This window comes from Diospyros lotus, chromosome 4 (genome assembly GCF_014633365.1).
Source record: "Diospyros lotus cultivar Yz01 chromosome 4, ASM1463336v1, whole genome shotgun sequence".
Classification (NCBI taxonomy): domain Eukaryota; kingdom Viridiplantae; phylum Streptophyta; class Magnoliopsida; order Ericales; family Ebenaceae; genus Diospyros; species Diospyros lotus.
In genome coordinates this window covers 15,412,052-15,426,649 of record NC_068341.1, presented here as the reverse complement: position 1 = coordinate 15,426,649, position 14,598 = coordinate 15,412,052, and the positions used below count along the sequence as shown (strand labels likewise).

The following is a 14,598-nucleotide window of genomic DNA, read 5'->3' as shown; positions in this document are numbered from 1 at the left end:
TAAGGGAAAATTTGAGTTACTGTGTATGGACCACTCCATCTTGACCTTAGCTTGCCTGGAAAAAGCTTCAATCTAGAATTATAGAGAAGAACCTTATCTCCAACTTTGAACTCCTTCTTTTTAATGTGAGCATCATGCCATGCCTTGGTTCTTTCTTTATAAAGCCTAGAATTTTCATAAGCTTCATGCCGCCATTCTTCAAGCTCATTTAATGTCATCTTTCGTTGTGCACCTGTCCGCTGGCATCGATCACAAGAACTTACATAGGCATAAGCATCCTTGAATAAGGTAGGCCAATAAAAGCCACTTTGCAAAACCTTAGCCGCTGTCTTAGAAGGTCCATGATGTCCACCCACTTCTTTGTCATGACAAAAACTGAGTATGCTATGCATTTCCTCCTGTGGTACGCATCTCCTCACCATGCCATCTCCACAAATCTTGTATAGGTATGGTTCCTCCCAAAGATAGTACCTTACATCTGATAAAAACTTTTTCTTTTGATGAAATGACATGTTAGGGGGTAACTCATTACCTACAAGAAAATTAGCAAAATCAGCATACCAAGGTTCATCATTATCTTGCACAAAGCATAATTTTTCATCAGGAAATTCATCATGCAAAGATTCTTTAGCCATGCTTTCCACATGCTCCCCATCTAATCTTGACAAGTGATCAGCCACCAAGTTTTCAATGCCTTTTTTATCCTTAATTTCTAGGTCAAATTCTTGTAGCAATAAAATCCATCTTAACAACCTAGGTTTAGCATCTTTTTTAGCAAGTAAATACTTTAATGCAGAATGGTCAGTATAGACAATTACTTTAGACAATATCAAATAAGGTCTAAATTTTTCAATAGCAAACATTACAGCAAGTAGTTCCTTTTCAGTTGTTGAATAATTTTTCTGTGCATCATTCATAGTTCTACTTGCGTAATAAATGGTATGAAATTTCTTGTCTATTCTTTGTCCTAAAACTGCGCCTAGAGTATCATCACTCGCATCACACATGATCTCAAAAGGCAAATTCCACATGGGGGCTGAAACAATAGGAGCTTGGATCAATTTCTCTTTCAAAAAATTAAATGCATGTATACAATCATCAGTGATTTGAAAAGGCACATCTTTAACTAGAAGATTAGTTAAAGGCTTGGCAATTTTAGAGAAGTCCTTAATAAATCTCCTGTAAAAACCTGCATGTCCCAAAAAACCTCTAACTTCTTTTACGGATTTAGGAAGAGGAAGTTTTTCAATTAATTCAATTTTGGCTCGATCCACTTCAATGCCTTTAGATGACACTTTGTGGCCCAAAACAATCCCTTCTCTAACCATAAAGTGACACTTTTCCCAATTAAGAACAAGGTTAGATTCCTCACATCTTTTAAGCACCAAAGACAAATTATGCAAGCATTCATCAAATGAAGATCCAAAAACAGAAAAATCATCCATAAAAATTTCCATAAAATCATCTATGAAGTCTGAAAAGAGAGAGATCATGCACCTTTGAAATGTTGCAGGAGCATTACACAAACCAAATGGCATTCTCCTAAATGCAAATGTTCCATATGGGCATGTAAAAGTAGTTTTCTCTTGGTCTTCAGGAGTGATAGGAATTTGGTGATAACCAGAATAACCATCGAGAAAACAATAAAATTCTTGACCCGCAAGTTTTTCAATCATTTGATCAATGAATGGGAGGGGAAAGTGATCTTTTCTAGTAACATCATTTAATTTCCTATAATCAATACACACCCTCCATCCCGTTACTGTTCTTGTGGGAATTAATTCATTATTTTCATTTTTCACCACAGTGATCCCACCTTTTTTAGGCACAACTTGCACAGGACTTACCCAAGAAGAATCAGAGATAGGAAAGATAATACCTGAATCAAGCCATTTTATCACCTCTTTCTTTACTACCTCTTGCATATTAGGATTTAACCTTCTTTGGGATTGCACCATAGGCTTGAATCCTTCTTCCATCAAGATTTTGTGCATACAAATTGATGGACTTATTCCATGAATATCAGCAATGCTCCATCCAAATGCCTTTTTGTGCTCTATAAGCACCCTCATCAACTTTTCTTCCTCAAGACCTATCAAAGAAGAAGAAATAATCACAGGTAAGCTAGATGAATCCCCCAGATAAACATATTTTAAATGAGAAGGAAGAGGTTTAAGTTCAAGAATAGGAGGCTTCTCAATTGATGGTCTGGCTTTCGAAGAAGAGGAAGAGGAAACATCCAAAGGTAGCAATTTGTGTCTTTTGAATGGATTGAATTTTTGCTTTTCTCCCAAATAGCCCACAGCCTCCTTGTGTTGTTCATCTAAAATTTGATCCTTCACATCAAAAGAGTTAGCAATGCAATTTTCTATGGGGTCATCTAACCTTAATGCATGAAATTTCCTATCCACCAAATCATCAATGCAATCTATCCTTAAGACTTCATTTTCATTTTCATTTGAATGTTTCATAGCCTTAAACACATCAAACACAACTTCTTCATCATTAATTCTAAGGCTAAGTTTTCCTTGTTGGACATCAATTAAAGCTCTCCCGGTAGCGAGAAAAGGTCTCCCTAAAATTAGAGGCATATCATGATCTTCTTCCATGTCTAGAACAATAAAGTCAACAGGAAAAATAAATTTATCTACTTTTACCAAAACATCCTCCACTACTCCCCTTGGATATTTGATACTTCTATCAGCCAATTGAAGAGAAACAGTGGTGGGTGTTGGTTCTTTTAATCCAAGTTTCCTGAAAACAGAAAAGGGCATCAAATTAATACTTGCACCGAGGTCACATAAAGCCTTATCAAAATTAATTCCACCAATAGTGCAAGGAATAGAAAAGCTCCCTGGATCCTTAAGTTTTGGAGGTAATTTATTTTGTAGAATTGTAGAACATTCTTCATTAAGTTTCACCATCTCAAATTCCTCCAACTTTCTTTTGTTTGCAATTATGTCTTTCAAAAATTTGGCATAACTTGGCATCTGTGATATAGCATCAAGAAGAGGGATGTTAATATGCAATTTTTTAAACACCTCTAAAAATTTAGCAAATTGTTTATCCAAGTTAGCCTTCAAAAATCTTTTAGGAAAAGGAAGATGAGGTTTGTAAGATTTTAAATTAAGTGAAGAAGAACTCCCTTTTTTCTCCGTTGATAAATCACGATCCTCTTCTTTGGCTGCAAGCTCTTGGTTTTCTTCCTCTTTTGTACGCTCTTCATCTTTTTCTTTACTTTCAAGTTCTTTTCCACTTCGCAAAGTGATGGCTTTTACATGCTCCCTAGGATTCTTCTCAGTATTGCTAGGCAAGCCTCCTTGTGGTCTTTCTGAAATTACTTGGGCAAGCTGTCCAATTTGAGTTTCCAAGCTTTGCATTCTTGCCTCTGTACTATTGATAAACTTTGCCATCATATCTTCCAAATTCGACTTCTTCTCTTGTGGAATTTGATGTTGTTGTTGTTGAAAGCCGGGGGGCACTCTTTGTTGATTATTACTCCAAGAAAGATTAGGATGGCTCCTCCATCCTGGATTGTAAGTGTTGGAGTAGGGATTAAAATTTGACCTATTGCCACCATAGGAAATAAAATTAGCTTGTTCAGAAGAACCAGAAGAAAAAGGATTTCCTACTTGACAATCTACACTAGCATGTCCCTCTCGCCCACAAAGCTCACAAGAAAGAAAATGGGGGGAAGAAGAAGAATAAGCATTCAAAGCTGAAACCCCTAAATTACCCAAATTCTTATTTAATTCAGCAATTTGAACAGATAAAGCAGTGATAGAATCAACATTATAAATTCCAACTCTCTTTTTATTTGCTCTTTCATTGTCCCATTGATAACTGTTGGCTGCCATCTCTTCCAAAAGTTCATATGCTTCCTCGGGAGTTTTCCTCATAAGGGTACCACCTGCAGTTGCATCTAACATCGAACGAGAAGATTGATTAATGCCACTATAAAAAGTTTGCACTTGCATCCAAACAGGTAGACCATGGTGAGGATATTTCCTAAGCATTTCTTTAAATCTCTCCCACGACTCATATAAGGATTCATTACCAAATTGTGAAAAAGTTGTTATGTCATTCCTTAATTTAGCCGTTTTAGAAGGTGGAAAATATTTAGATAAAAACTTTTGTGCCAAATCATTCCATGTAGTAATAGAACCTGCTGGAAGAGAATTAAGCCATTCTTTTGCTCTATCTTTCAAGGAAAAGGGAAACAACCTAAGTCGAACTGTATCCTCACTAACTCCATTATGCCTAAAAGTATCACATATTTCAAGAAAATTAGCAATATGAGAGTTAGGATCATCATTAGGGCCAGAAAATTGTACACTCATCTGGATCATCTGAATAATTGCAGGCTTGATCTCGAAGTTGTTTGCTTGCACATTGGGCCTTCTAATGCTTGAGGTAGTGCCATCCAGAGTAGGTGTAGCATATGAGCTCAATGTCCTTGGATTATTTTGAGTTTGTTGCTCTTGCTCCATTTTTCTCTTTTTCTCCTTCTTTTGCTTTTTCAAAGTTTTTTCAATTTCTTGATCAATAGGTATCAGTTCTCCACCACTACTCCGTGTCATGCACCATGAAACCTACAAAGAAAAAGAAAAAAAACTAAAAATTAAAAAAAAATAAAAATAAAATTTCTAAAAGATGAAATAATAATAATAATAATAATAATAAATAATTAAATTAAATTAAAATTGCAAAACCTAAAAGAAAAAAAAATGTTCAATCTAAGGCTAACTTATGTAGTTTTGATATGCAATAAACTATTCCCCGGCAACGACGCCAAAAACTTGATGTGTGATTTTATGCACAATTAATTCGGGCAAGTGTACCTTAGTCAAATTTGCATATAGTGATGAAAAGATGTCGATCCCACGAGGACTAGATCACAATACCAAAACGATTCTAAATTAACCTAAGTTGAACCAATTAATTAATCAATGAAGAAAAATGAAAATAAATGGAAAAATGGATTCTTTGTGAGAAAAATTAATTAATAAATGCACTAGGGTTTAGATTTCATTTAATCTAGGTTATGGAATTATCTATTCAATCCGATTCAAAACCATAAATACATTTACAGTATTTTATAATTATTTGCATGTGATGGTGGATTTCCCTCAATTAATTAATAAGCTTTCTCAAGTCATAGTAATCCTTTATTAATTCAATTTCACTATCAGATTTCTGAGCAGATATCAACGAAATAAATAAGCATTAAGTTCTTTGGAAACCTCTAATCTCGGAAGGGGATTTGACTCACTAAGCTTCCTCAATTCCCACACATGAGCTAATCATCTTTCGATCTCATAGTCAAACATGTGATTTATATTGCCTATGGATCTAATTTATAATAATCCTTTAGTCAATCATGCATAAATCATTAAATCATTAAAAGGTGGCCAATCTTTTAAAGCATTAAACACAACAATATAAATTCCTCACGCAAATAATAATCGGGTTTTGAACCGAACCAAACAAATACTCACATAATTCCAGAATTAAAATCCATCCAAACCCTAGTTAAAATAAATTAACCAGACATTATTAACATAAAAATAAAAACAGAAAATTGAAGAAATAAAGAGGCTCCCTGTCCCAATGCGAAGCGTGAGGCGGCTCTGTGCGCCTTGGCTTCTTCCTCTTCAATTCCGCTGCACTCCAATCCTTCCAATCTCCCCACTGTGCACCGCAGAGCCCTTTTAAATCTTCACTGTCCGCGTCTGTTCCTTTTTGTTCCAATTCTCCAGTTTTGCCTTTATTGCGCCGCGTCCAGAAACCCTCTTCATTCCTCCATCTCCTCTCATCTTCACATATTATTATACATATATATGTGTGTGGCGTGGGCCGCCCTAGCCAAGCCCAATTCACCACTGTTAGATTCTTATTTAATAATATAATATATAAAATGCATATGGCATGTCCTAATCTTCACCTTCACGCCTTCACGCCATTTATTACTATATATATATTATATATAATAGTTATCAAGCATGTAATATTATATGTATAAATAATATAAGATAATAAATATATAACTATTATAATTTAAAATATAATATAATATATAATATTTAATAAATTATAAATTTAATTATGTTATAATATTAATTATTCAAAATATTTATTTATTTTTTTACTTTATAATATTAATTTTAAAATTAACTTTATAATATATATATATATATTTTTTTACACCCAAATCTTCGAATTTATTTCTTTTGCTGGATTCTTACAAAATAAGATTAAAATAATTTAAAATCCATATAAACACACATTTATGTAGAAAAAATAGCATAAGGTTAAGATAAAAATTAGATAAAAATATGTAAACAATTAAGCCCTATCACGCCACACACCAACCGTACCCACGCGCTAGGCGCGTGAGAGCTCGTGAACAAGCCTATTTTGGTAATTTTTATTTCAGTATTTTTCTATATTTATTTTAAGAATTATTGTGTTGAAATATTTGGAAAAATATTTGAGATAATTATTTTGGAATTATCGAGGTGAAAAATGGGAGAAAAATAGCGAAAATTATGGGAAAATTGAGGAAAATGGATTTTAATACTTCCTTAATTAAATATGATGTCTAGGAAATGTTGTGGCTCGAGGTTGAGTGTAAACTCAAATGATTACGACTTGGCACACAAATCGAGGCAATGCACAAGGATCGAGGCAATTCGAATTCATTCGAGGTGAGTGGTTTGACTCTAGTTTTACCTTTGTTTTGGATATGTCTTGGTGTGAGTGTAATGAGTTCAGGTGAACGAGTGACACAATAGGGCACTCGAAACCAGAACTCGGGATGCTATGCTTATGCGTTTTATTCATGTATATATGGCATCATTTGCATATTGATCATGTGGTATATTGCATCAATTGTTTTTACTTGCAAAAGAGTCGGTGCATGGCGTGTGATTTTCATATCATCGGGGTATTGATTTTCATGTCGTTATTGGGTCCATATGGGACGGGATGGGGTCTTCTTGAGAATAGGACAAGGTTAATCCTGGTGAACGAGTGACACGGTAGGGCACTCGAGAGATTAAGTATGTCGCGGCAAGGTCAACCCCAACGGTGTGTGGAAGGTGTTTTCCACGGGAGGTTGAGTATGTCAGGGAGATTTCTCAAGATATACGTGTTTGCATGTCGTTTTGTCTGTGTATGCCATGCTCGTATATTTGTTCATGTATCATGTAAACTGTTTCATGCCGTCACTTAGATGTTTTGTAATCTAACCTGGGTTATGCCCCTGGAACGTTCAATGTTCCAGTTAGGGACTACTGCGAGGGCAAGGACATGGTCGGTTGAAGGTCAACGATGCTTAGATTGATAGTCGTTGTAAAATTTGGGGTTTTGGTATGTATGTATTCCAGCGTGTGTATAAGTAGTTGTACGATGACATTGTTATCATTTGGTTATCTGTATTACGTATTTTGTTATGGAAATGCTATATAAGAATCACAGTGTTTGATATTAATGTATCCGCTGCGTTATGATATGTCTCATTTAATTGTCAAGATCATTAATCTTGTTAATTTAAACGGGTAAGACTGGGGCTTTCGGGATCTTGTGTTTGCATGTGAAGGTTGTTCATGAAGCATCGCGCGTGATGATGTTATTTAAAGAAAAAAAAAAAAAAAAGGATTCTCGGAAATACCCTTATAGTGACACATCCGGCGAGGCGGGGTGTTACATAGCCTGGATCACTATTTTGATGAACAACATGGACGCCTAGGTAGAGATACAGGGTGGAGAGGTGAGTTCTTCTCCTAAGGGCCGACATAATAGTAGAAGAAGAACCTTAGGAGACTCATAATAGCAGGAGAAAAACTTCGCAACAAGATCCCCAGTGCCTTCCTAAAGGATTCAAAGCGTGACTCATTAAGAGGCATTGTAGGATAAAGCAAGAGCATAGCATTTTCAAGCAACTGACCCTTATGGTGGCAGCTAAAGGATGAATTTTTACTCCATTCCTACAAATGGCACCAAATTGTTGTTACCTAACTACAACAATTAAATTTATTTATCTTGAGATCAGTCAGAACAGAGTCTTTCACCATGGCAGTGAGTCTGAGATGCCATGAGAGATATCAAATGGATTTGGAACGGGTTGAGGCCGAAACCCGATAAGGTAAGAACCTAAATGGGTCCTCGGGGGCTTTCGGATATGCTGCCTGGATAAGCCTTCGGGGAGTCAAGAGAAAGGGATCCCGATGGGTCTTAAGGAGACAGGGCTTCCAATCCTTCAGGTGAACTAAGCTTGGACTTATCTTGCAGCCACAAATGAAAGTCAGAAAGGCACGCGGGAGACTCCCCCATGCTAGTCCTCCGATGCCAAAATCAGACAATAGTCTGAAGTATGATGTATGATGCAAATGTATGTCTATTATGTGTCTTGAAGGGATACTTGTATTTTCGTATGGGTTTTAGAGAAAGAGATTTGAGTGTCGGGACAGAGATTTGAAGTGAGTCTAGGGGGTCCGTGGAGCCAAGAAATCCAAAAAAGTTCATTTGTTTTCGAAAATGAGAGTATTTATAGACAAAGTGGTGGGACCCACGGTTGAGTCAAAAAACTCTTCTGGGGGCTGCCTTAAGGAATCCAGAGGGCCTAAAGAAGTCTTCGAGGTGGGACACCCTGATGGCTATCTTTAAGTGTCCCCGAAGAGGGTTTTGAGCCATCGGATGGCTTCGGTCCGAGAGACCTCGAAGGGTGTCCTTGGACTCGGGCAAAAATGATGCATGCTTGGCCAATCTCAAGGGACCCATCAAGGGTCCAGGAGGCTTCTGTCTTGGAGACTATCCGGAGAAGAATGAAATTTGAAACTCACGATAATTTTAAGGCACCACACAACAATAGCTCTTATCTCTTACCTTAGGCTAAAAGGCGAATAGGAGACTAAAATATAAGTGAGTCTCTAGTAGCTCATCGGGGGAGAGTCTCCGTGGGATTCATGATGCTTGGCTTGTCGAAGGCCACGACTATAAATAAATGGTAGTCCTGAATGGGTTGCACTTTTTCCCCGAAGAGCTTGAGTCATCCAGAAACCCCCGAGGACCCATTCGAGTTCCGACCCCGACTCTTTCCAAATCCATTTAACCTCGTTTGTGGCATCTCGGACTTTCTACCATTGTGAAAGACTCATCTTTGGTTGATCTCAAGATAAATAAATTTAATTGTTGTAGTTAAATAACAATAATAACCAAAACATTACCACCCAACTTCAACCTATCTCGCCACACAATCAATCGACTATTTTTAAAAGACTACAACCAATCTACCCCTCAATAACTAGGGTCACTTCTTATGTATTTGATGAAAGCGCATGGACACACACTAAGGGTGTGTTTGATAGCATTTAGGTGGAAAAGAAAGTATTTTCCAACTTATATGAAAAACAAAAACTATCTCCCTCTTAGATGGAATTTTTCATGAAAAAGAGCCAAAAATATGTTTTAATAATTATACCATGGAATTGAATTTCATGAAAAATATAGTGTGTTAAACACCAAATATGGAATTTAATTTCTTGAATGAGATATTTTTCATGCATTTTTCATGTTATCAAACACACCCTAAGAGAAAATAAAGAAGAAGAGAGAAACTAAGAGCATGTTTACTTGTGGAAAACTAGAACAGTTTTCTCAAAAATATCTCTATAGAAATAGAAAATTGAAAATTACGTTTAAAACTATTTTTTTTCTAAATTGAAGAATAAAAAGAAAATTTTCTATTTTTTAGAATTATACTAGACTTTAGAAAACATTTTAAATATGTTCTCTACGATAAACAGGTTTTTCTAATTTGAGTCTTACTTCAAATTCTGTCAAGAATAATTTTCTTTTTTACTTCTCTTTTGCTTCGTACCCACCCACCACACATTTCTCTCTTCTTTCCTGCAACCCTCTAACACTATGACTTGCATATTCTCTTCTTCCTCACCGCCCTCATTCTTTCCTTTTGCCATCCTCATCCCTCAACCAACACCACCACGCTTTCCTCTATTACCATGAGAGCGACAACTCCTCTCTTTCATTAAGTCACCATAACTATTCACCTCTCTTTGTCATCGACTTCTATATCTTTTCTTTTACATAATTTTGAATACATTTTCTTAGTTTTGAAATCTAAAATTGATTTTATATTTAATAAAAATGAATTTGTTTTTTATTTTTTTAATTTTCTATAAAAATAAAGATAAAAACTGGAAATAAAAAATAAAAAACAATCTCCATAAATAAACATTCCCTAAAACTTGTGAGAAATATCATTAACCCCGAAATAATTGAAAACTACAGGACCCAAGCTAAACTTACCGACTAAGCAGGTTTATCATTGCAACAATGACGATGAGAGGAGAGCCATAACATGAGATTGTGTTTTACTTGCACACCACAGTGTATGCGCAGTGACCAGTGGCAATAGCTTAAGTTACTGATGAGGCTCCAATGAAAGTGCATATCCTCGTTCTAAGAACTTTTCAACTAAGTCTCACGCCTTTTACGAAATTACACACCAGTATTATTAGAATTATTTTCATTTTCCTCTTTTCGATGATAAAGAGTTCATTAGTTATCTAAGAGATGATATTATGTAATCTTATTTTTTTACTTTTAATTAGAAGTGTATAAAAAAGTCATTGGATTGCGATCTTCGACTGAATCAAACTAGATCAGACCAAATTGGTCAATTTTTTTAAATTGACAATCCAATTTGATTTGAAAAATTATCAAATAATGCAATTCGCTATTTAGCGAACCGAAAATTCAGTTCAAAATCAAACTGCTTGTATAGGTAATATATAATTTTAAAAATTATATATAATATTCTAAAATAACAAAAATCAAACTGCAAAATACAATGCAATCCAATTCAATTTTTTGCACCAAATTAAATCACTCGGTTTGATTTGATGAAAAATTAAATTTATAATTCAATACATTAAACTAGCTCAAAATCGACCGGATCAAATGGTGAAGACCCCTACTTTTAATTTTAAATTTGTGTTCTATGAAATTAGGAGTATACAACTCCATAATATAATTAGTAAAATCTTAATAATTAAAATTAATTCCATCATAGAGTAAAACATTTATAACTATAATTTATTTTATTTGATTGAGATGTTTATGATAATATGATTGAACTACTTTTTTTTTAATCTTTATTCCTAACTTATATAATCATTAGAATTCGATTCTTATTTTATGATTTGTTCCAAACAAATCAAAATTTAAATTAAGCTTCAACCCACTAGACTTACATAATTGAAAAAATCGATCCAACAAACAGATTAAAAAGTCTCAAACATGCAGAAGCAAGCAGGCCACTCAAATTTGTGTATGGAAGATTTGTAAAAGCCAAATAACAATAATATTCTATATGTATTATATATAATTGTATGTATATATATTATGTCACTTTCTTTCTTTTTCTCTTGTACCATTCAACACCCCCCAAAAAACAAACGAAAACAAAAAGCTCTTAGTTAAAAATATAAATTCATGGCAGAGGCTGAATTCATAGTTACAATATCCTAACAAACACTTTTTTCTAGATGCCAATGAATCAACATGCATGCAAGGAAGAACATCCAAGTGGGGGATTCAACAGAGAATTTCAGCACAATGGGTTTGGACGCATCAGACTTAGCACCAAAAAAGCAAAAGACTGTATCAAGGCATATAAACCTATGTACATAATCCAATCCATTGCACCAAACTTTTAGTTTCCACAGGGAATGACAACATAACTATATGGTTTTAACAAAGAAAACACTGCTAAAAAGGTTACCCTTAGCATCACTAAGAACAATTAACTTTGCCTCACATAGCCTCACCACCTACAAGCTTAAGCCCTCTCCCCTCTAATTCTCCTTGCAAGCTGAATGTCTTTAGGCATTATAGTGACACGCTTTGCATGAATTGCGCAGAGATTGGTATCTTCAAACAACCCAACAAGGTATGCCTCCGCTGCCTCCTGCAATGCCAAGACTGCATGGCTCTGGAACCTCAGGTCAGTCTGCATCCAAACAACATTACACAAGTAATAAAGAATTAGTAAATCCCATTGCAAAAAATACTTAAAAGAGATCAATAAATACATTATTTTTTTTAAAAAAAAAAAGCAAACAAAAATCTATCAAGAGATGCACATATTGTATTCCACCAAAGAGAAAATTGATATAACCCCCTATTATATGATGATCAATCTAGGCTTTTATCATCCACCAATCCAAGTTTCCATTAAAAGACAAGGCCACCCAGCACCCACAATCATTCACAATTCACATACCCAAGTGTACTATCAATGGTCCATGGTCCTCCAGGTTGCTACACTTATTTTCAATCCATAAAATGTGAAAACTGGAGTCAAGGCTCTACCATATTGTAGTTGCAAATAACGGACCACTCTGTACAATGGCAAATTAAATTATCCTATTATAAGTTTCATGCGTTGGGCCTAAAACAACAATAAACAGAAGAAGCAGAGAGATTAAACACCTTGAAATCTTGCGCAATCTCACGAACAAGCCTCTGAAACGGAAGTTTCCTGATCAGGAGTTCAGTACTCTTTTGGTACTTGCGAATTTCACTGCATCACACATCGTCCGAATTCAGAAAAAAATTAAAACCGAAAATAAAATTCAGGTACGTTAGAATGGAGTCTAGATTGACGAACCGCAGAGCGACGGTTCCAGGTCTGTATCTGTGAGGCTTCTTCACTCCACCAGTTGTCGGAGCAGACTTGCGAGCAGCCTGAGAAAAACCAACACCATAATTCATCAAAAGGAGAAACAATAAATAGCAAATATCTACAGAATAAAGAGCGATGTATTGAATGAGCAAAATAACAAACCTTGGTGGCAAGCTGCTTCCTCGGCGCCTTGCCTCCGGTCGATTTACGAGCGGTTTGCTTCGTACGAGCCATCTGAATTTTCAATTACGAAATCAAATACCACAGAAGCCACCAATTACAATTCAGCCATGTCAAAATGCTTATCCTAATTCATTACGTCTAATTTCGCCCTAAAAGTCGATTGATTCCGTAGTCAAGAAAACAACTAGAATCGAAACCCTACGAATCTAGAAATAAATTCGCGTGCTAGGGTTTCCATAACTCGGATACAAATTTCAATTCGAAACAGAAAAAAATTAACCACTGAAAATTAAGATCCATGTGCACAAGAAAACAACGAGGTGAAGGCACATACCGGATTTGTTAGCACAAGAACGAAAGGGTACGAGAGAGCGAGAGAAGTATTTTCCCAGGAAACAAACAGGAAAAGCAACTTGTCTCTCAACGCGGGGATTGAGAATCGTACTAGTAGCGAATATATAGTAGGCGTAGTTTGACTTTTAAATTATGACGGCTCAGAACGAAATATTACGGTGGAGATTGGCTTATGTTGTGTTTTCTTTGACTTGACTTGACGGTTGAGATCTTCTCTGTGACTTACACTCGGATCGTGATACTAAAACTCTCCGTTCTTATTGGTCCGCATCATACAACCTCTGTTTATTTTGGCAAATTTTTTTTATTATTATTTAAGTCAAATAGCAAGCGTTGGCTGCTTGCTTTAACATAATTATTTTCAAAATATTCTTACCTTTTTTTATTGAACGTTTCTAAATATTTTTACTTATCAGAAAAAAAAAATAATGACTTACCTAAAAAAGAAAAAGTTTTTTTTTTATGTTAAAACATATTATAAAATATTCTACCCAGATTAGAATATTATAAAGTATAAAACTCATAAACCTTATATGTATTGTAAAATAATTAAAATTGTACCTTTATTTTTCTTTCTAAAATGGGACTAAATTGAATCAAATTGGGATCAATTTATTCACAAGTATTAAAAAATCAGATCAAAATGTGTTCGGTTTTGGATCAGATTGGGTTTTTCGATTCGACCAGATTAAAATTTGAAAACTCTTACTTAAAATGGTCATTAATTCAACCTAACTTTATTAATAATATTATTCACATTAAATACAAACTTAAGAAAAGAAAACATATATATTTTAACATGAGTTTGTCTTAACAAACCTACATTCCTCATCCATGCTAATGGGAGAAATTCACTTTAATGAATGATATTATAGTCTTTTAGCGATAAAAACTACAAATTTTTTTGTGACAATTTTACGATGAATAAAATAGTAATTTTTTATAATTTTCATCACTCTATATAAATTGGTTACTTTTTAACTTAAATGATGATGTTATTGAGTTGTGACATTTATCTTAATCGACACATTTGTAATAATTAGATTGCATTATCTTTAAAATTAATAAGCTATAACCACCAAAAACTTATCTGAGATGCTTATTTATATATAACTTATTTGAGTTATTGTAATCTCATATATTTTGTAAGTTGATGAATTAACCCAAGAGCCCTAATCAAATTACATGGAAGCATATTTGATTAATTATTTATGATTTTAGTAAAAATTGATAAGATATATGAAATATAGTTAAAAATATTGAATTATGTGAGATAGGAACGAATATAGGGAAAAGTCCGTATCAACCCTAACTAAACAATAATATATATATATATAAGCGCAGTTTAATCC

General features: G+C 34.6%; 1 protein-coding gene and 1 non-coding gene across 2 annotated transcripts; one reads left to right on the top strand and one right to left on the bottom strand.

The window, feature by feature from the left end:
* The first annotated feature begins 3,987 nt into the window (after positions 1-3,987).
* LOC127800848 (small nucleolar RNA R71) lies at positions 3,988-4,094 on the top strand. Its single transcript, XR_008022875.1, has one exon. It is a non-coding gene; the product is annotated as a small nucleolar RNA R71 (small nucleolar RNA).
* A 7,567-nt stretch (positions 4,095-11,661) lies between these two features.
* Positions 11,662-13,386, bottom strand: LOC127799456 (histone H3.3). The gene is made up of 5 exons (XM_052333496.1): positions 13,227-13,386; positions 12,872-12,943; positions 12,695-12,771; positions 12,517-12,607; positions 11,662-12,034 (listed from the first exon to the last, which is right to left on the bottom strand). Exons 2-5 carry the CDS (start codon positions 12,941-12,943, stop codon positions 11,864-11,866), a joined length of 411 nt encoding a protein of 136 aa, XP_052189456.1. The 5' UTR covers positions 13,227-13,386; the 3' UTR covers positions 11,662-11,863.
* Between the last annotated feature and the right edge of the window lie 1,212 nt (positions 13,387-14,598).